This window comes from Triturus cristatus, chromosome 3_2 (genome assembly GCF_964204655.1).
Source record: "Triturus cristatus chromosome 3_2, aTriCri1.1, whole genome shotgun sequence".
Classification (NCBI taxonomy): domain Eukaryota; kingdom Metazoa; phylum Chordata; class Amphibia; order Caudata; family Salamandridae; genus Triturus; species Triturus cristatus.
Window position 1 is genome coordinate 652,959,997 of NC_140584.1, and position 22,616 is coordinate 652,982,612.

The 22,616-nt window shown below is 49.2% G+C and overlaps 1 protein-coding gene across 1 annotated transcript in view; it reads right to left on the reverse strand.

Annotated features, from left to right (window-relative positions):
* Positions 1–22,616, reverse strand: part of UNC80 (unc-80 subunit of NALCN channel complex) — a 3,271,126-nt gene that overhangs the window by 758,081 nt on the left and 2,490,429 nt on the right. Inside the window, exon 53 of the mRNA XM_085648598.1 lies at positions 8,323–8,448. Within this exon, the coding sequence (XP_085504724.1) occupies positions 8,323–8,448 (126 nt within the window). The remainder of the gene's footprint in view (positions 1–8,322; positions 8,449–22,616) is intronic.

Here is a 22,616-nt window from a genome sequence, read left to right on the forward strand (position 1 = left end):
TAGACTATAGAGAGTCTGTTAAGAGTACTAGCCCCCTCCACTTGTCCCCATCGGCCTGAGTCTGCATTTCGAGTGATCCACCCTATGTGTCAGTTGACTAGGAAGTTATGGTCTCATGTTGGGGCACCGGGGTTTCTCTATTGAGGTCAGTATGGGACTCGAAACGTCATCTTGATCGCGATCTTCTGTTTCACTTTACTATGGGCTTTGGTTGTCTGCGGACTACGTCGCCAGAGGATGAGTCTGATTCCAAGCGTGGCGGTGTATTAAGCTGAGTATTCACTGTTTCATCCATCCAGGTAAAAACGTCTTCAAGAGTCTCAAAGAAGAATGTGTGAGACTGAAATACCATTCTCAGCCTGGCCGGGCATAGCAGCCCATACAGGAGTTTCAAATCCCGCAGGCGGGCCTTAGCCGCTGTGAAGGATTGTCGCTTCTGTTGAACTAGCCTGGTGTATCCAGAAAAACCAGGATACGGCAGGAGGCGTATGTAAGGGACTCCTTCTGTCTGGCCTGTTTAAATATCGCGTCCCTGTCATGATAGTTCAAAATCTTAGCAAAGACGGGTCTCGGCCTGGCGCCTGGGGGTGGCTTCAGTATTAATGCCCTGTGGGCCCCCCTAAATTATGAAGCATCGTGACAACGAGTCTGGGGGGAGCCAGTCTTTAAGCCACTGGGTTAAGAAGCGCACCATATAATAGCCTTCGCACCCCTCAGGACACCCAACAAAGCATAAGTTGTTCCTTCTAGCCCTGCCCTCTGCATCTTCTACATGCCAATCCTCTCGTGAGGGTCTCCAGAGTGGCTACCTTCTTTTGCAGGATAGTAACAATATCCTCTACTCCAGACAGCATTGATCCGGTCTCTGTGATCCGTTCCACGGCATTACGTAAGTCTTGCTTAATAAGCATGACATCGAAGCCCACCCCCTTATCTTGGCGTCCAGTGTATCTCTCGCTTGCGTTATGGCAGCCATTAACGCAGCATTATCCGGCATAGCGCCGGCCAAGCCACCCTGATCCAGGGCCCCTGCACCCATGTGCTCTGTTTGGAGGAGCCCTCAGGCACCTTATCTTTCATCATGATGGTATTCCCAACTGGCCCACGGAACCAGGCACTGCCAACGCTGGCATGCGTCCATCGAATGGCTCGCGCTGGCCCTTCGTTACGAGCCACTCTGGTGTTGCCAATGGCAAGGGGGGGCCCCACGCACACTTTACCCCGATGGCTCAGCCGGCTATTTCTCGGGTGGTTATGGCCAGAGAAGAGGACTCCCACCCACAAGCCGCACCGGAACCTAGCCAAGCCGCTTCTGCAGGCAGTTGCACCCCCTCCCTCCCCTTATGGGTGCCCTGCTCACCTTCCAGCCTCTGATCTGAATCCTCCATTTCTTCAGACCGGGCCCAGGTCGCAGTCCAGGTCTAGAGGTCACACGCTCCTCACCAAGTGCAGATGGCATCCTCCGCAAGGGTCAATCGTGGCGGAGTATCCTCCCCGTGGTTCCCCGCTCCACATGCGCTTCTGGCAGGCCATGCCCCGCAGGCCCCATCCGCAGTCACGGCAATTTGGTGCCCCAGCAGAGCCAGGGAGTGTGTTTGGTGAGCCCCAGCAAATTCCCCGAGTGGAGCAGGTCCACCATTTTCGACCAGTATCTTGGGCCGCAGGGCCAGGCTGGACTCCTCAACCAGGCCCGGCTCCAGGAATTTTTATTTGGGTGGGCCAAGGGTGCATTTGGGTGGGCCACTGCGGGCTCGATTTGTCGCATATGTCAGGGCAGGCCTGCTTCAGGGCCCTCCTTTATGTCTTCTTAGTCTTACAGGGCCCAGTAAAACGCACGCTTTTCCAAATCTCTTTCTAGCTGTTATCACTCTCAAAAAGTGTTTTTTCCATGTAATGTTCCTTTGATGGGAAGAGGAGGTTTCTGAGGTGGGAGTATCAGGCAAGTGACAATATTCAGGCTCCCTCTGTGCGAGCCTTCAGGGAGAAATCCTCTTCATTACTACCTCCACCTGACCCCGGACTCTGCAAAGCACTCCCTTACAGGCTCCCTCTGTGCGAGCCTTCAGGGAGAATCCCTCTTCATTACTACCTCCACCTGACCCCGGACTCTGCAACGCACTGCCTTCCAGGCTCCCTCTGTGCGAGCCTTCAGGGAGAATCCCTCCTCATTACTACCTCCACCTGACCCCGCACTCTGCAACGCACTCCCTTACAGGCTCCCTCTGTGCGAGCCTTCAGGGAGAATCCCTCTTCATTACTACCTCCACCTGACCCCGGACTCTGCAGCGCACTCCCTTACAGGCTCGCTCTGTGCGAGCCTTCAGGGAGAATCCCTCTCCATTACTACCTCCACCTGACCCCGGACTCTGCAACGCACTCCCTTACAGGCTCCCTCTGTGCGAGCCTTCAGGGAGAATCCCTCTTCATTACTACCTCCACCTGACCCCGGACTCTGCAACGCACTCCCTTACAGGCTCCCTCTGTGCGAGCCTTCAGGGAGAATCCCTCTTCATTACTACCTCCACCTGACCCCGGACTCTGCAACGCACTCCCTTACATGCTCCCTCTGTGCGAGCCTTCATCTTCATTACTACCTCCACCTGACCCCGAACTCTGAAATGCACTCCCTTACAGGCTCCCTCTGTGCGAGCCTTCAGGGGGAATCCCTCTTTATTACTACCTCCACCTGACTCCGAACTCTGCAATGCACTCCCTTACAGGTTCCCTCTGTGCGAGCCTTCATGGAGGAACCCTCTTCATTATTACCTCCACCTGACCCGGGACTCTGCAGCGCACTCCCTTACAGGCTCCCTCTGTGCGAGCCTTCAGGGAGAATCCCTCTTCATTACTACCTCCACCTGATCCTGAACTCTGCAATGCACTCCCTTACAGGCTCCCTCTGTGCGAGCCTTCAGGGAGAATCCCTCTTCATTACTACCTCCACCTGACCCCGGACTCTGCAACGCTCTCCCTTACAGGATCCCTCTGTGCGAGCCTTCAGGGAGGATCCCTCTTCATTACTACCTCCACCTGACAACAGACTCTGCAACGCACCCCCTTACAGGCTCCCTCTGTGCGAGCCTTCAGGGACAAACCCTCTTCATTACTACCACCACCTGACCCCGGACCCCGGACTCTGCAGCGCACTCCCTTACAGGCTTGATTATCCACTACTCATCTCCATTGCACCTTATCTCACAGTTGACCTTGGGCCCCAGCCCCATATCAGGCACAATCGGGGCTCCACTGTAATTTTTCCCAGTAAAAACATTAGTAAAATCACCTTCAAACTTAAAACATTGAATATAGCAGTTCCTATAATTAGCATGCACTTTAAAGTATGTTCCACATTAGCCCTTATAACCCAACTGCTAATTAAATAAACAAAAACAGAAAGGCCATGACAGGGCCGGCTTTAGCGCTGATGCGAAAAGTCTTTTTTGGCGCCGCACCAATAACCTCTTTCTCCGTAAATACCTTTACTACCACCTTCCAACAGTGCCCCTCATCCCTCCATGGCCCCCCTATTGACCTCCTCCTCGGATTCCCTCACTGCCACCCTCCAACAGTGCCCCTTATCTTTACGTAGCCCCTCTCTCATGTGCATTTAATTTGTTGTATAGCGCTACTCATATCAGTGTAGTGTGTGTCAGTACTTTACACCACGCACACATTATACAGAGACAATGAATCATACAAGTATGCAAATCAGTCTACAGGGAATGTCACATAAGCCAATGAGGATTACAAGGTGCATGAATCACATGTAATCCATACTGGTGGGCATTTTAAGAGGGTTTGGTGACTTTGGTCTGGAGAAGCACAAACTCAGGATTTAAAGAGTATTCCATGGGGGTCAAAGGCAGTAACCCACTGAGCTTCCACATAAACTACAGTTCATCTGCATTTAAAAACTACTAACAGACAAATGATTGCTCTCCAGCAGGATCATTAATCACCAGCGTTATCTGGGCATTTTGTATTGTCTTATTGTTGTCCTGCATCGGCCATGATCATGATAAAAACTGTTTAAATGAAACACTCACGAAGTATGTGTCCTGCTGGGCCTGTGCATATTTTAAAAAGAAAAACAAATAGTAATATATTCTCTTACCTACTCCATTAGTCAAACTTTGTGTCCTGATGTGATAAGCTGCTGCAGGGGTTGGGAAAGGTGAACAGGAATAAACAAACTTCTTTTCTCCTGCGCTGCTTAGAAAAAGAAATATCCATGCAGCAGAACATTGTCGCCTTTGCCATGTGGAGATGAAGGGGTGAAAAAAATAAACAAAGCCTGGTTAACATGTAAATGGTCTTCTGAAGACCTGTGAAGTACTGGGGTGCGGCTGCGATAAGCTCGAAAACTGTCTGTGCGTGTGCCCCCAGGAAGCTGTCTCAGCCTGAGCTGACACACGCGACGTGTGCTTTGCGCGCCTGCCTTCAAGCCCTTACTGCGAGGGTCAAGGCTCCTGTTTGGTTGGGCTAGGCTCATGTTTGGGTGGGCCAGGCTCATGTTTGGGTGGGCCAGGCTCATGTTTGGGTGGGCCTGGCCCACCCGGCCCACCCTCTAGAACCGGGCCTGTGAACACAACTCTGCCCGATGCCGGGCCCGGCAGCGCAGACCACCGCTGCCCGCAGCCCGATCTAGCCGCCAATTACAGGGGGTGCGCCTCCAGTTTCTCCCGCAGAGCATCACTCACCAGGCAGTCATACTGGTCACCGCACCTCCGATACAATCGCCGCAGACATGGCCCGGCCGCCAGCTCTGGTGGGCTTCTCTGGGGGCGAGGTCCCTCAACCCCCCCCCCCCACCTCCGACAGTGTCAAGGCGCCTGGCGTACCTCCTACGCCGCAACACACACGTCAGGATCTCCGCTGCGACCCCCAGCTTTTAGCGGCTGCCTAAGTCTCTTCACGGCCTCCTGACTCCCGCCGCAGGATTTCCGCCGCCAGGCCGCGCTACCAGGAGGCCTCCCTGCTGCCCCGCCTTGTCCTGCCAGCACGTCTCCCAGTAGTGGTGTTGATGGAGGTCTTCCAAGCCGCCACACTGCCGATAAGGTAGGATATTTAACGGATGATAGAATGGGCTACGGGAGATCGCCTAAAGCGCATCCGCCATGTTGGACCGCTAGAGAAAAGGTGATATTTAATCACAAAGAAGCCCCTTTGATAGAAAAAAGCACTTTGCAGCTTGTCACTTTAGAGACATACTACTTATCCTACTTTTACATTCATAGTAACAAGCCTTCTGGGTTACTATGCACCCATGTGGGCAGGGCTCGAGTCGGGGTACCACGCGGGTGGACGGCGTCCCCCCACTTATTTTAGGGGGTGGACGCCGTCCCCCCTGCCCAAAAGATGGAGCCGGTACCCGAGTCTGCACCTGCAGCGTATGATAGCCTTTCAAATGCACCCGAGGCTCAGACTAATCTCCCCTGCCACCTCGTGCCCTCCCCTTGCCAGCCTTTCTCAGAGCACAGACGGGGCGCCAAGGCTTCAAGGAGTCGCGCAGTCAACACGCCGAGCATGTCACTTCCAGGGACCCCGTCAGCCCGTAGTGCCTACGGCGCGAGTCTGTAATAACCGTGTAATCTGAGGAATGGGTTCTGTGTATTAGTGTGTTCTTGTGTTTTGAGTGACTGCCACTTATTGAAGTATTATACCTCTACTTGTATCTTGTATGTATTCACCACATTTCAGACGGAGGCCGGCAAATTTCGTGATGTCACTTCTTGTCGTGACATCACTTCCGGTGACACCACCTAACTTGGAGCGTCCCCCCACTTCTTTTTTTAGGACTTGTGCCCTGCATGTGGGTGACTAAGATAATGCTTACAAGTATGTTTTTATAAATGTCAAAAATGGTTTGCTTAGATATGTGCAGTGTCTGTATTTTAGTCTGAAACCATCCATGCTATAATGGTAGGCCTTAAGCCAATCTTTTACAAGTCATATATATTGATGGCGTATGTCAAGGGGGTAAATGTCCAAAGCAGTTTATATGTGACATTTAACTTTTGCGCCAGTGGTAATTTCCTGTGCCTTGTTACTATGGCCAACTTTAACGATTAAAAAGCAATTATGGTATAGCCAATTTTACACTATATTTTAGGGTCAGATCACATGCACGAGAAGACCAAATGGCAGTCTCCCAGTCCACAGAGCCAAAAATTCATCAAAAACACCAAATGGCAGTCTCCCAGTCCACAGAGCCAAAAATTCATCAAAAACAATCTAAACATATGTAAAATATCTGGTGAGATTACACAGAAATTTCCTACAGACAGGACATCTAATATTATCTAAGAACAAGAATATTTCAGAAGTGGAAATATATATTTGCAACACAAAGACCTTTCCGCGGCATTCGACTGTGTTTCCCATTCAAAGCTCTGGTCTGTCCTAACTGACATGGGAATAGATCCAGCCTTGGTAACCCTCCTTCGGGCATTATATTCTAATGCTTCGTCCAGGGTCCGTTTCGGCACACAGGGCGAAATATCTGAGTCCTTCAGGGTGGAACGCGGTGTGAGGCAGGGTTGTGTCCTGGCCCCTTTCCTCTTCTCTCTGTATACCAACGGTCTGGAGGCCGCAATGTTGAAGGGGGCTCAGGACCTCCCTCGAGTAAAAGATCGCCTAACCCAGCGCTTCTCTACGCGGAAGACGCAGTTATTTTAGCGCGTACTCCGCGAGAGTTGCAGAAATCCCTTGATAGGTACTCTCAGTTTATGGCTACTTTGGATCTAAAAATAAACATTAAAAAAACCTATGTGATGGTGGCAGGAAAGGACAGGAAAAGGGGAAAGTCCATATTCTTAAACAAAGAGATGTTGGAATCCACTAACCAATACCCGTACCTTGGAGTCTTGATTGACGAAAAACTTAATTGGAAAGCGGCCATTAATGCCAGAAAACATCATCTCATGCTCGCTATAATGGCACTCATAAAATTTTCCCAGAAATTAGGAAAAAGACCATCCGTAGAACTTCTTCGCATTTACGCAGCAAAGTGCCACTCTATTGCACTCTATGCGGCAGGCTTGTGGGGCCATAAAAGCACGAATGTACTTCAAATTGCAGAGAATGTTTTCATGAGATTTCTCCTGATGACCCCTAAACGTGTATCCACTTTTTCCTGTCATGCTGAACTTGGTATGGCCCACATCGAAGATTTGGCTAAAATCCAACCTCTTCTACTGTGGCGCCGTATTTGGATGTCATCAAAAAATCTACTTACAAAGGAGATTATAGCAGACTGCATGTCGTTGGAGCACGCAGGAAAAATTGAGTGGCTACTGTACATAAAAAAGTTTTTTAATGATTTAGATTTGATTAAATATTATGTTAACCCCGAATCAATGTCCGAGATTTCAAAGAAAGACCTAAAAATAAGAGCTCTTTCTCATCTGGAAGAATTACGGATCACAAAAGAGTCAAGTAAAACATCGGTTCAACATTCTTGGATGGTTGAGACCACTCTCACCTTCGAACCATACTTGACCTATGTTGAGTCCCAATTTCAGCGCCTCTTGCTGACGCGTTTCAGACTGAATGTCTTCCACAGGCTTGTAGCCTTCCCAAAACGCAATTCCTGGGAAGGGACTCTAGTGGTGTGTCCTTGCGATGAAATTTCAGTACAAACAACCATGCACACTGTTTTGTTTTGTAAGTTTTATGCTGTCCACCGCAATTTATGGCTGACTCCACTGTTAAGAACGCTTGGTTTTAGAAGATGTCGTCCTGCTATGCTGCACCTACAATTTCTGAATACTACACTGATCACAAAAAGTGTAGCTATGTTTTTAAAGTGTATTTATAATCATAGATCGAACCTTGGTTGAAAGTATCCATGTTACTCCAAATAATTTTACACTTTGCGTATATTGTGGGTGATACGTTTTCTGTAAATGCTTTTATGGTTATAACTGTTTTTATATAACCGAATAAAGATTATTATATATATATATGTGACATTTAACTTTTGCGCCAGTGGTAATTTCCTGTGCCTTGTTACTATGGCCAACTTTAACGATTAAAAAGCAATTATGGTATAGCCAATTTTACACTATATTTTAGGGTCAGATCACATGCACGAGAAGACCAAATGGCAGTCTCCCAGTCCACAGAGCCAAAAATTCATCAAAAACACCAAATGGCAGTCTCCCAGTCCACAGAGCCAAAAATTCATCAAAAACAATCTAAACATATGTAAAATATCTGGTGAGATTACACAGAAATTTCCTACAGACAGGACATCTAATATTATCTAAGAACAAGAATATTTCAGAAGTGGAAATATATATTTGCAACACAAAGACCCACCTGGATCTGTAATGCAACCAAGCGGACAACAGCTGTGCTGAAGGGGAGTGGTGGAGAAAGGTATGGGCTGAGATGAAGAAGAGGTAGTCCGTCTGCCACACTTGAAGGTCCTACGACTCCCATTACCTGCAATACAGAAATCATGATCAGTAATAACTACATACATACATCTGCGTGCAGTGTGGATATATGGAACCCAAAAAACGAGGCTCCCCTACTTACATCTTACTACCTCTTTCCATCAAAATCTGAAAGAGGAAAACATTTCATGTAGCAGGCCTCCTAACGCAGGCAAGGTAATCCAAACTGATATCTAAGCTCCACCTGCCTCTACAAATAGGTCTATTTGAGACTTGATCTTTTGTGACACTTGTGCACTCCATTCTGTCTTTTGACAGTCTAAAGACTTCAGAAATGCATGTTTGTATGTATATGTATGTATGTGTTCTTATAAACTGTGAACCTGATTGAATCTCAACAAAGTGCTGTCAAGAGGTAGGGATCAGATTCAGGAATAAGAACTAGGCACTAACTGGTGTGTAAATGTTGGGGGATCGTCTTCATTTGGCATCAGTAACTGATTCAGGGCTGCCATTTGGGAAGTGATGATCTGTTATGAGCTACCTCAAATGATTCAGTTTGCAAAGCGTATTATATGAATTCATTATTTACTCTCAATAGTCATAACAACTTCCACACAATCCTTTTAACTATACTGCTCCTGCCTTATTCCTTAAAGTGTCAACTTTCTAATTTGGCATCTGTCGACCATTCCTTAGAATACAGAATGATGTGGTATGAAGCTGGACATGTACACCGTTTCAGAAACAGATCACAGAAAGAAATGATGAAAGGGCCTTGAACAAACCAATAATTAACACAATACGCCAACACACATACTCTGTGAGTTGCATATACAGTCTCATAAAATAACCACTGGGAATCACAGATAACCAGATACAGTCAGCCACTAGTGCTTGGTTGCTAAATGTCACATGAGAATTCACTTGCCATGATGCACAACCTCTTGTACACATACACAAGTAGATTCCTATAAAGCTTACTGTAAGGAAGCAGGCTTTTTGCAGGTTTCCCCCACTTTTGTCCCAATTTTGATTACTAGGCACTGGTGTAATGGTTCTGAAATGCCCTGAGCTCAATTAATCTGGACTCAGTGCATGTGTTCTGACCCTTAAAAAGGTACATGGTTAATTGGTTTATACCCAATTGCCATAGCTTAACTTACTTACTTGTAAGTCCCTAGTATATGGTATCAGGGGTACCTAGGGCCTAAAGCTAAAGTGTCACTCATGGATTGCAGCACTAGTTGTGCCACCACAGTATAACAAAGTAAAACAAGTCTTCCAGACAGCCAATACAGACTGGTAAAGGTGTTTTACTGAAAATTTGACTTTGCCATTTAAGGCAATGGCAAAGCCCAAAGCTCTCTTTATAATACATGAAATTCCTCCTACAGCAGTCCGCTTGAGTCCTAAGGTAGGGTGCAATTACTCAAGGCAGAACCTGTGTTTTACAGGTTCTGATAGTAAAAATCCTAAATTGTCGGTTTTACTATAAGGGAGGTTGGTAGATCCTTCGGCAAGTACAGAGTTAGCACTCTTCACGGAACAGCACTTGACCGGTGAGGAAAGAAAAGAACTGGTGTCAACGCGCCGTGGTGGCGCTTATATAGGTGATGGGGATGTCACTTTCAGCACGGACTACGCACCAACGTCACGCAGAGCTGACCAATGCCACCTACTGGTGCGTAGAAGTACTGCTCGAAGAAAAATCTTCTGGATCGAGCCTGACGCCTGGAAATTCAAAGGTGAGGAACCTGCGGCTAGATGTCTCTATCAGTTGGTAAAAATCCTAAATTGTCAGTTTTACTATAAGGGAGGTTGGTAGACCCTTTGGCAAGTACAGAGTTACAGGCTGATACCTCATCCCTGCTAACTTCTGAATGGAGCTCCCAAAGTTGGTACTTCAAGGTATCAAACAACTCGTTATATTAACCACAACTTGATGCCCGGGTGGAATTTAATGTAACTTGTTGCCATCAGTAACTTTTAGAAAGTTGCCCCTCTGTTTCCCAGTTTTCCACTTCCTGTTTGCTGAGGCTGGCCATGAGACAGCCATATGCTCTCCTGGGAGATGTGTAAACAACTCCCAGGAAAGGTAACAATACAGGCCAGCCACTGTTACCTCCTCCGGAAAGGAAAGCCACCCAATGTGTTAGCCCAAAAGGAGAGCTTCAATGAGGAAGCTGCCTTTGAAGGGCAAGTAGTGGCCATGCACAGGGAAGGGACTGCTTTATTGTGTAGGTAGACAGGCTGGCAGTGGGAACAGATAGGGAAAACAGTTGTAAAATGGTTATCCCAGAGCAAGTAGCCCTGAGGTAGCCACACGACTACGGTTGGCTACCAAACTCCACACACCAAGAGAGGGGTCCAGACATTTTAAGGGTGGGCAGAATACAGCACCCTGGGATAGCTAGATGCCACACTTCACAGGAGGTTGTCACTAAGTGTGAGGGAACCTAGTAGCCCATTGGCTAGCGACCAAGACCTTCCCTGAGGGCACTGGACATAAAAGAGGCACCCATGGCACCCAAAACTCAGATCTTGCTTGACTGGAAAAGAGGACTGAAGAATGACTGCCCTGCTCACAATAGAACAGGCAAAGAAGAGGTAGCACCAAAGTTGGACTGTATCTGCTGCTCCTTGGACTAGTAGAGGAAAGGACTGTGCCTGCTGTGTCCTGCTAATGAAAAAGTCATCCCCCGAACCAGACAGAAGAGGAGACTCCAAGAGTGAGCTGGCTGACTTCCTGCTAGCAGCACAGGGCCATAAAAGCTGGCAGCCAAAATCAACGGATTGTTGCTTCTCTTCGCAATGCAGCCTGGGAGAACAAGACCTAGCACCCAAAAGTTGCACCTGAGTATGCTGGACCTGGGAGAGTCCTTAGAAAGCAGTTTGGTTGCCCAGAAGGAGAGTTTTTGACAAGAAAAGGAACCCGCTAAGTTTGTGGTGTCCAGTGGACAGGATTACAGTGATGACTAGATTTTTGCTGGCCAAAGAGAACTTCCAGGGACATTGATCCCCGTGGCCAAAGTCGCACCAGCCAGACCATTGACCGAGGAGTGGCCCTAGGAAGACCCCGTCGAACGCACATTATCTTAGGCATCCTTTAACATCCACAGCATTGTGAAGTCAATGGCAAGGGACAACTGACACTGGAGCTGGACTGAAGACTGCTTTTCTCAACAAGGCAACTGCTTCTTCAGACCTTGCTGGTCCTCTTGAATGGCTCCCAGCTGGGAATGGTTGCCCAAAGTAGCTCAAAGTAACCGCATTTCACTTTGACAGAAGTTTTCTTGAAAGAGTTTGAAGTGTAACATTTGCTGAATTTGCCAATGCTTGTTCGCTGTTAAGTGAAAAGCCTTGATTTATTATTCATTTTAAAATCTATATCTTCGGAATGCTCCGGTGTATCTTTTTTGTTTTGGTGTCCGTACATTCATACAAATATAAGCTATTTTTAGGTCTCGCCTGTGAACGCAGCGCAAAGCGCTGCTGTCCGCCAGCGAGATCTATTGTTGCTGACTTGCCTCGGAAGTGGGACAGGAGATGGGCACGCGCAAGGCTTTTGGCGGATTTGAGCCGGTGTACGCTCACGTGAACACGCACGTGCACACACGCGATGTGCACATCTCCTGTCCCGCTTTCGATAACATGCCAGCCCCGTTGGAGGCTCCATGTGGGCTATTGTTGGCGCAAAGTGTACTTTTGCAATTCTGAGCAACAATAGCCCACACGGAGCCCCCCCCCCAGCCCTTCTTTACTCACCGGGCTGCTCTTCTGGGGGGGGGGGCTCCTCCTCGCGGCTGCAGCACTTCTGTTGCGGGACTTCCCTGCACTTCTGGGAGCCCGTCGCTGCTGTGGTCATCCTCGGCCGCCGCATTCTTCACCCGGGCCCCCTCCTGGGACCCGGGACTTCTCTTCACTCCGGCCGCCATCGCGGGGCTCTCCCTTCAACATGGGAGCCCCGCGTTAGCATGGCACGCCGGTTTCTGTTTTTGCCGGAGCAGGCCCCGCCCACGTCCCGGGCAAGGGCGCCTGACTTCCGGCTTGAAGACAAGAAGTTAACAAGCAATTGCAATGCCATAGTTCTCGCATTGACGCGAGTTTGAACTATTGACATTTGCAAATAATAGTGCCTTTTATTTTTGTTTTCTTTTTAAAAACCTAAATAAAAGGCATTGTTATTTACAATGTCAATAGCTCAAACTCGCATCAATGCGAGACCTATTGCATTGCAAATGCTTGTTATAAATTGGTGTTGGATTTCTTGAGAGTCGTGTTTCTTTCTTCAACTGTTTTTGTGCTGTTTAAATGCTTTACACTTTATTCCTTTGTGTAAGCCTGACTTCTTAGCACCACAGCTACCCAGGGTTCAGCTATGGTTTAGCAAACAAAACCTAACTGGTGTTAACAGGGTTGGTAGTGCATTAAACATTGCGGTCACACAACCACACGATATAATGCAATCTGTTTTCTCATACTTACTCTCTCAAAGATTTGAATGTTCTCATGTTCTTGCTGCCTGTCTCACATTCTCATATAAAGATGTTGAGATGTGTGCACTTTTTCCACACTGAACAAACATACACATGCATCCAGTTTATTCAACAGAAAAATAATTATAACATAATGTTAGCGTGGTAGCAGGATGATAAGAATAGTGGCTGGTGAAGGGGTAGATCATTATTCCCTAGGTCCAATGCTATTTCACAGCCTCACACTTGTGCTAAAATAATTAGTTATCGGTATGAAAGCCAGCAGGCATTATTAGTAATGATAAGGTATATAACAAGGTTAATACCAGTAGATGACACCAAAGGCCAGATGTAAGACCATTCTGTTTTGTGGGTAGCAATTAGCGACTTGCAAAACAGAATGTATTAATGTGTCTCAGACACATTTAGCGATTATCAATGGGGTCGCAAATGACCTGCTTCATCAATATTCATGAGGCAGGTCGCAATTTGCAATCCATTGGGAATGGGCTAATATCATAGGGATTATGGCCTGCTGCGGACAACAGACTACCATGTCTTTGCTTTTTAAACAAAGTAGTTTAAAAAAAAAATGCAGCCATTTATCTTAAAAGGAAAACGTGATGCATTTAAAAATGAAAAATGAAACGTTTATGTTTAATTTTTTAAAAGTAGGCAGTGGTCCGTGAGACCACTGCCCTCTCTTAATGAAAAAGTTACTTACCTTTGGTAACAATGTATCTGTAAGAGACATATGTTAGTTATAGATTCCTTACCTTAAAATTACCCCCAGGGGTCATCCTAGATCTGGAGAATTTTTTCTTAGCAGTACCCCTGCGCGTCAGTAGTTGGCGTCGGTCGACTCCGCGTACGTCGTAGGCGTCGTGTTCGCCGGGATGATGTTGCGGTGTCTATTTAGACGCCGCCCTTGTGCGCTGACGTCAGTTCTGAAACGACTTTCCATGCCAGAAGCGCAAAGCCATGCAAGACACTGATCACTGGTGCGCTAAACTAGGGTCTTGCAAGGGAGCCCCATTCCCTAGAAATCAGTCCACAGAACGGGGAGGATGGGTGGGGCGGTAAGGAATCTATAACTAACATATGTCCCATGGCATATACCGTGTTAGTGGAGGGACTCCTGGCTGCTAAGATGACGCTACAGACTTTAGGAGGAAGGTCAAAAGCTGTCAACTGCCGCAGCTTAATCTCCACGCAAGGTCTCCACGCAAGGAGCTGGAGGCTGAACAGGTTTGGGTGAAGAACCCCCCCCCCCTGCTGCTGCGACAGAAGATCCTCCTGAAGAAGCAGTCTTAGTGGAGGATCGATGGCCATGCTCAGGAGCTTTGGGTACCAGACTCTTCAAGCCCAGTCTGGAGCCACAAGAATGACTTGGGCCCGGTCGTGCTTGATCTTCTTCTGGGCAGAAGTGGTACAGACGGAAAAGCATACATGAGGCCGCAGGTCCACTTGCGACGAAAAGCGTTGCAGAGCGAGTGCCACCTTGGAAATTGCAAAGCGCAAAATAGCTGCCATTGTGCGTTCTCTTCGGTGACGAACAGACCTAACCAAGGCTCTCCCCAACGCTGAAAGAGACCTTGCAGAACCTCCGAATGAAGACACCATTTGTGATTCATCAGCACCGGCGGCTGAGTTTGTCCGCCCTGGCATTCAGAGAACCTGCCAGGTGTTGAACCACCAGGGTCATGCCCTGATGTTTCAGCCATGTCCAGAGACAAAGAGCCTCTTGTCATAGGGTCCAAGACCCCACCCTGCCCTGTTTGTTGCAGTATCACATGGCAGTGGTGTTGTCTGTGAACACCTGCACCACTTTCTCTTCGAGAGAGGGAAGGAATGCCTTCAGTGCCAGACGAATCGCCCGGAGCTCCATCAGGTTGATATGGAGCCCGGACTCCGCCGGAGAGCAGACGCCTCTGATTTCCACCTCTCCCAGATGGCCACCCCATCTCAGGAGTGACGCGTATGTCATCACTGTGAGGTCTGGTTGGGGAAGGGAGAGGGATCTGCCTCTGACCCAAGTGTGGTTTGTGACCCACCACTGCAGTTGTTGCGCAGTACCCTCCAAGATCTGGACGTAGTCGGAAAGATTCACCTGATGCTGCGCCCACTGGAACTTCAGGTCCAACTGCAGAGCCCGCATATGCCATCTGGCATGATCAACCAGCAAGATGCAGGAGGACATGAGGCCCAGCAGCCTCAGGGTCATTCTTACCGAAATCCGGGATAGAGGCTGAAACATCTATATCCTGAATATCCCGGACTCGCTGCTCGGGAGGATAGGCCTGAAACTGCACTGTGCCCAGAACAGCTCCGATGAAAGGGAGCATCTGAGAGGGAGTCAGGTGTGACTTCGGCACATTGATAGTGAACACCAGAAAAGGCAGGAGGTCCACCATAGTCTGAAGGTGGGAGGCAACAGCCTGGGGCGAGCCCACCTTTAACAGCCAGTCGTTGAGATAGGGGAAGACTGGAACCCCTAATCTGCCCAGATGAGCTGCGACCCCCGCCATCACTTTCGTGGACACCCGAGGGGGGCTAGTAAGGCCAAAGGGGAACACGGTGACTGAAAATGCTTATGGCCTACCGTGAACCGCAGGTAGCGTCTGTGGGCTAGCAGGACGGGGATGTGAAAATAGGCATCCTGCAAGTCCAGCGCCACCATCCAGTCTCCCAGGTCGAGGGTAGAAAGGACATGACCAAGGTCAACATTTTGAACTTCTCCTTTCGGAGGAAGTGGTTTAGGGCCCTGAGGTCTAGAATAGGACGCAGTTCTTTGTCCTTCTTGGGAACCAGAAAGTAGCGGGAACAGCAACCACAACCTACTTATGGCGCTTGGACCCTTTCTATAGCTCCCTTGGCCAAGAGAGCTGAAACTTCCTGGTAGAGAAGTGCCAAATAATCCTCCGACATGCGATCGAAAGACTGTGGCGTGGAGGGTGGGGTAGTCTCGAAGGGGAGGGAGTAGCCCCTTATGACTATCTGCAAAACCCACCTGTCCAACGTGATAGTGTCGCAGTGGGGAAGGTGATGGCAAACCCTGTCATCCACTAGCTTTTGGTGGCCCTGAAAGGTCGGACTAGGAATGTTTAGCGGCAGCTGTAGGGGTGGGAAGGGTGGACTGGCTCGCCCACTGGCCCCTGGACCCGCAATGCTGGGTCCCATGTCCACTGCCATGCTGAGACTGGGTAGCTTGCGTGAACTGTTGGCTGGTTTGAGCTGAACGTGTTGGGGTGCCCTTCCGTAGCCACGAACGGGGTGAAAAGAGAACTGAGGTAGACGAGTCGCAGCTGCGAGGCCCAAAGATCTGCCCGGAATCCTTAAAGCGTTCCAGCGCCCTGTCTGCCTTATCACCAAAGAGGCAACGGCCATCAAAGGGCATGTCCTGCAAGGTTGCCTGGACATCCCCGGAAAAGCCAGACGTCCTCAAACAGGCATAACCCGAAGGGCTACCAACGTGGCAATCATTCTGCCCAGTGAGTCGGTGGTATCCAGTCCACATCGAATCATGAATTTGGCTGTGTCTCTCCCATCTGCCACTGCCTGGGAGAGAACAGCCCGGGGCTCCTTAGGGCACTGAGGCAGCACCTGTGCAACTATTTCCCAGATGATATGAGTATCAGCCCAAGAGGCATGAAGTATTCATGGACCGCAATGCCAAACTGGAGGAAGAGAACATGCGCTTCCCAAGATGATCCAGTTTCTTGGATTCCCTATCTGGGGGAGCAGAATGGAATGTGCCCTTAGAGGAAGAGGCTTGGACTACCAAGCTCTCAGGGGAAGGGTGTTGGGTGAGGCAAACTGGGTCGCCCAGAGCCGGACGGTGGTGGCAGGCGTACATCCATTCCACAGGACCCCCGGTGCTGGGCTTGGACCAGGTGCTCAGAAGGACGTCAGAGAGGCCTTCGTTGAATGACAAAAGGGGCTCAAATGAGGTTGCCGCCGGTTGAAGCACCTCCGCCAGGAAATTAGTCCTGACTGCGACTGAAGGGAGCTTCAGGCCCAGGGCCTCAGCTGCCCTTATCACCACCACAGCATAAGACGCTCCCTGCATCAGACGCTCCCTCCTCCGTAGCCACGGTAGGGGGAGAAAGCATACCAAGGTCAGGAGAGGTGTCCAGACCACTGGCATCACCCAGGTCCTCTCTTCAGTCTGGCTCTCCTAGCTGGTCTGCTAAAGGGTCAGAAGAACCCTCCCAATCCTCATCACCACCTTCTGGTCGATAGGGAACACCAGGGATGAACAGGGGAACAAAAGTACCCTCCGGCAGCAGATTTGCCGACACCCAATCTCGATCCGGATCTATTTGGCGGGTGAGGATGGGGACGGCGCAGGCCGGGGGCACAGTCGGCGGCGGGGTCGTTGTCACCAAGATCGGCCCTGGGTCGTTAAAATCCTAGCCAAGCTGATTGCAAACAGATCACAGCCCCTGCTTCCCATTGTTGCACTCCCCGACCTCTCACAATTTGCGGACTATCTTCTTGGTGCTGCATTATTTACACCTAGACGTACGAACCGCGGCTGTAGTTTTAGACGCCACCAAAGCGTTCGATACGCTCGAATGGCCATATCTGTTTGCAATTTTAGGCCACATTGGGTTTAGCCCGCTCTTCATTAACCACATTAGGCTGCTGTACACTCTACCCAGCATTCGGATTAGGGTGAATGGCTTACTTTCAGATCCCTTTCTTATTTGCGTGGCACCAGGCAGGAGTGCCCTCTCTCTCCTTTGCTCTTCGCGATCGAGCCCTTGGCTGCCCGCATCTGGCAACATCACACAGCCCGAGGCATAAGGTTCAGCTCCTGGAGCCTACTCATTTTCCTCCATGCAGACGATGTGACTCTTTACATTGTCAATCCAGAGGAGAACTTGGATCCCATTTTGAGGGAATTTATTTGGTTCGGAGGTTTGGCTGGCATCTTCATCAACTGAGTCCACAAGGAACTTATTTCATTTGCCACATTTGCCAATAAAGAGTAAAAAAGTACTTTAATTAATGAGTATCTATGCTAATTCATTTCTGCAGTTTTCAATTTAATTAGAAAACTTTTTTTGATTCAATCGGTTGTGAGTACTTATTTACTCTTTATTGGCAAATGTGGCAAATGAAATAAGTTCCTTGTGGACATTGTTCTTGCTTTTTTCAAAATACCCAGTTCACAAGGACATATGGGTAACTCTTATGTTTCAAAATATCTTCGTCAACTGGGCCTAGTTGGTGATATTTCCACTGACAGATGGTACGCCCCCGGTGACATCTGAGATGGGAGGCTGAGACGGTTAAATATTTGGGGGTATGGATAAGTCGAGTTACACAGTAGGTGTGTAATATAAATTATGGGCGGGCTGTCACGTGGTTGGAAGAGAAGGTTAAAATATGGTCTGGGTTACCACTGTCTCTGGCCGGGAAGATAGCATTGGCTAAAATGGTAATCTTACTGAAGTTTTTGTACTTATTTGTTAACATACCGATCCCTCTTACGCAGCACTTTTTAACACCCTGAAGTCGCAGATGGTCTCCCTGGTGTGGGCGGGCGGACAGGCTAGAACATCCTGGGATTTGTTGACACTCCCGTTGAAGCAGGGTGGTCTAGGCGCCCCGGACATGCATCTTTATGCACTGTGTGCCCAGGCATAATTCTTGCACTACTGGGTCCATCCGACGCCCTTCCAACCCCATGTTGTAGTCGAGACTGACGCGATGGCTACTGTCCCATTTAAGGTGGCAATTTACCAGACGTCCTGTCGCCCTCGTGGAGATATAAACTCCTCTGGGACACTACGTTGGGCATTGGGCGAGTTGCACAAGAGAGCGGATATCTCGGTGTTATATGACCCCTCCATCCCCCTAGCACAGAATCCAATGCTGCCTTGCATTCAGGATGGTGTCAGTAAGACACTGGAATGAAAGATGAAACTTCAAACTTTCGCCGACCTGTACCCGGGAGACACGTTCAGGCCCCCCCCCCCCCCCGGAGGCAGATGAGGGGCAAGCGGTGCCATTTGCTGAGCTCTTCTTATATCATAAGTTGCGTACGGCATGCCGCTCCCTCTGGGAGGGTTTCCCCTACGGCCCCTCCGCCTCTGCCCGCACTGGAGAACTTGTTGCGATCCCCATCTCCTCGTAAACTCATTACACGACTGTACACACAAATGCAAAGCAGAACTGGAATAGCAAACTGCCTATTCCGTTGACTGAAGCCCAGTGGGATTTCTGCTGTGGGCAGCTCACAGAGCTTTCCCCTAATTACAAGCTTCGATTGATTCATTTTAAATATCTGCATAGATTTTATAGAACACCTGTGAGTCTATATCGCATGGGAATCAGAGAAGATTACAGCTGCTGGCGCTGTAGATACACTCCCGCCTCGTTTTTGCATGTAGCATGGGACTGCCCCAAAATTGCTTAATTCTGGTCCATGATTTTCACCTCAGTGAATCAAATTCTTGGCATGTCAGATGTCCCGTTCCCCACCCTAGGCCTATTAGGCTATGTTAAGGACACACTGCCTCATGCTGTTCGCCAAACGGCAGGTTGCAGTCTACTGGGGCAGGAGAAGGGTGCCCTCCATTAAGGGGTGGATTACTGATGTTACATAAGGTCACACACAGCTCAGCACATTCTGGGAGCTTATGCCCCCTACTTCTAGACCTCGAAACATCTGGGAACCATTCCTGACCTGGGCTCAGAGACAGCAAGAATCTACTGAAGGGGCATGTGCGGGCGAAACTCAGACTGAGGCATTGATATGATGGGATATTGATTTCCACCTGTTTTTGGGTCTGTTCCCCCTCCTTAACTTTTGGATAATGTGGATTTAATAGACTGAGTCGGTGATGTCTTAGGCCCTATATGTGGTACTATGCAAAGTGATTTCATTTTGTTGCTTATTTTCTGTTTATTCTTAAAATGATCTGGATATCTGATGAATATGTATTTTTTCATTGGAAGTGAACAGGTGGGGCGTGAATTACTACAGATGTATTGTGTACTGTATGGACTGTGACTGTTTAAACTCCTGTACAGATTCAATATTATTCTGGCCTGTTGTGTTGTAAAGCGACCTTTTCTTGAAAATGTCAATAATGTTTTTTTTTTTTTTAAATTGAAAAAAAGATCTGCACCGGGGAAGGACGAGTAAGGTCAACCAGCGTCGATCCGGATCTCGTCCTGGATCCTTGGAGGTCCTCCGGTAGTGGGGCCGGAGCCGCCAGCTTCGAAGGCCCAGAACCCCGACCGGCTCCGCGGGGCCCGAAGGTGTGCCAGCGGAGTTAGACTGCCCAAAGATGGAGTGGAGAGCTTTGTAAAATGCACAAGGCTGGGCAGGGGAAGTTCTGGCTTCCGGAAAAGGAGGAAGGCGCGGAGTCGTCCCGGATGGAGGCACTGAAGACTGAGCCTTCGAGTGACAATGCTCCGAGTCCCGCATTGCGTCAGCCGACCGACGTGGAGAAGGCGAAGAGTGACAGTGCTTCTTCGCCTTCTTCTTGTGCTTAGACTTACTGAAGACTTGGATGACTTGGAGTGCAACAAGGTGTGGGGGCTCCGTGACCGTTCTCGAGACCTTCCTATCGAGCGGGACCGAGAACGGCACGGAGTCGACTGATGGGCCTCCAAAAGTTTTTGGGACCACTCCTGCAAAGATTTAGGATTCATGGCCCGACAGTCGAAGCACCACTTCTGGACGTGGTCACGTTCTAGGCACCAGAGTCACACGAGGTGCAGGTCCGTCACAGACATCAGTTTGTGACAGGCCTCGCAGGGTTTGAAGCCGGTTCAACGATGGGACATCCCTCGTGCACCAGGAGTCGAAGACTCAAAAAAGAAGTCAACAAAAGTCGAAAAAAAAACGTCATCAAAAAGTGACTAAAGGGGCAGCTCTCTCCAGATCTGCACTAGGCTGGCGCAGAAAAAGAAAGAACTGATGTCAGCGTGCAGGGGCGTCGTCTAAATAGACACCACAATGTCATCCCTGTGAACATGATGCAGACAACGGATGCTAAGTCGACCAACACTACCAACAGATGCACAGGGGAAGTCCTAAGAACAAATTCTCCGGATCCAGTCTGACGCCTGGGGGTAATTCTAAGGGAAGGAATCTATAACTAACAGTCTCTTTTAAATAAATATTTTTGCTGCCCAACACAAAGGGGAAGGCGTCCTCAGGCACAGACTCCTCCATCTCCGCTGTGGCCAAACATCTCCATTGGACCGACAGAGAAAGAGCCATCACAAAATTGGCTACTTGTCTGCTCACCGAATTTAGATGGGCAGACAAACAGCTGTTTTTTACAGTCCATCACCGCCAAGCAAACCCTGGCAGTAAAGGGCAGTAAAAAACTAAAAATGCCTCCCCACGCCATGGGAGATAACTCCCATGGCACGCGGAGGCATTTATTTTTTATTTTCAAAAAGAAAATCCTGCTTTCATAGGTTTGATGGAGCCCAGCGTCAAACTTAAAAAAGCATTGACAGGAACCACTCAATCAATCAATCAGGATTTTGTAGAGCTCACTACTCACCCGTTAGGGTCTCTAGGCGCTGAGGGGTGGGTGTGAGCAGCTCCATTGGGGTCATTTGAAAAGCCAGATCTTGAGGTCCTTCAGGAATCAGTGCAGTGTTGGGCTCCACCGGAGGTGAAGAGGGAGATCATTCCAGGTCAGGGCTGCGAGGTAGGAGAAGGACCTTCCACCTACTCTGGTACTGTAGAAGCATGTAACAGTGGCTAGGGAGAGGTCGCCTGAGCGGAGTTTTCTCTTGGGGGCATGGAAGGAGATGCGGTCGTTGAGGTATTGGGGTCCAGTGTTGTGGAGGGCCTTGTAGGTGTGCATGAGCCGCTTGAAAGTTATTCTTCTTTCGACAGGGAGCCAGTGGAGGTCATGGAGGTGTTGGGTGATATAGTTGTGCCGTGGGATATAGAGGATTAGTCTGGCTGCGGCGTTCTGGATGGTCTGGAGTTTGCTGAGGAGTTTTTTGTTGATTCTGGCGTAGAGGGTGTTGCCGTAGTCCAGTCTGCTGCTGACAAGTGCCTGAGTGACCGTTTTTTCTGGAGTCGGGGAGGATCCACTTGAATGTCTTGCATAGTATGCGGAGGGTGTTGAAGCATGCAGGGGAGATGGCGTTGATCTGGTGATTCATAGTGAGTGATGAGTGTAGTATGACGCCAAGGTTATGTGCATGGTCCATTGGGGTGGGTGGTTTCCGAGGGTGAGGGGCCACCACGTGTTTTCCAATGGGGAGGGGTGGAGCTGAGGATGAGGACTTATGTTTTCTCCGAGTTGAGTTTCAGGCAGCTGTTCCTCATCCAGTTTGCAACGGTATTCATCCTTTCTTGGAAGTTGTGCCTGGTGTTGTCGGGTTCCTTGGTGATGGAGAGGATGAGGTGGGTGTCATCGGTGCAGGAGACGATGTTGAGCCCATGGTTTCTGACGATGGTAGAGAGGGGGCCATGTAGACATTGAAGAGTGGGGCTGAGGGAGGATCCTTGGGGTAGTCTGCATCTGATCTCTGTCGGTTCTGAGAGGAAGGGGGGGTGTCTTATTCTCTGTGTTCTGCCTGTGAGGAATGATTGTTACCAGTCTAGGGACTTTCCTTGGAAGCCGGCGTCGTGGTGTCTGGTGGCTAGTGTGCGGTGGGAGATGTTGAAGGCTGCTGATAGGTCCAGGAGGATGAGGGCTGCCGTTTGGCGTTGGTCAAGGAGGGCATGGATGTTGTCCGTGGT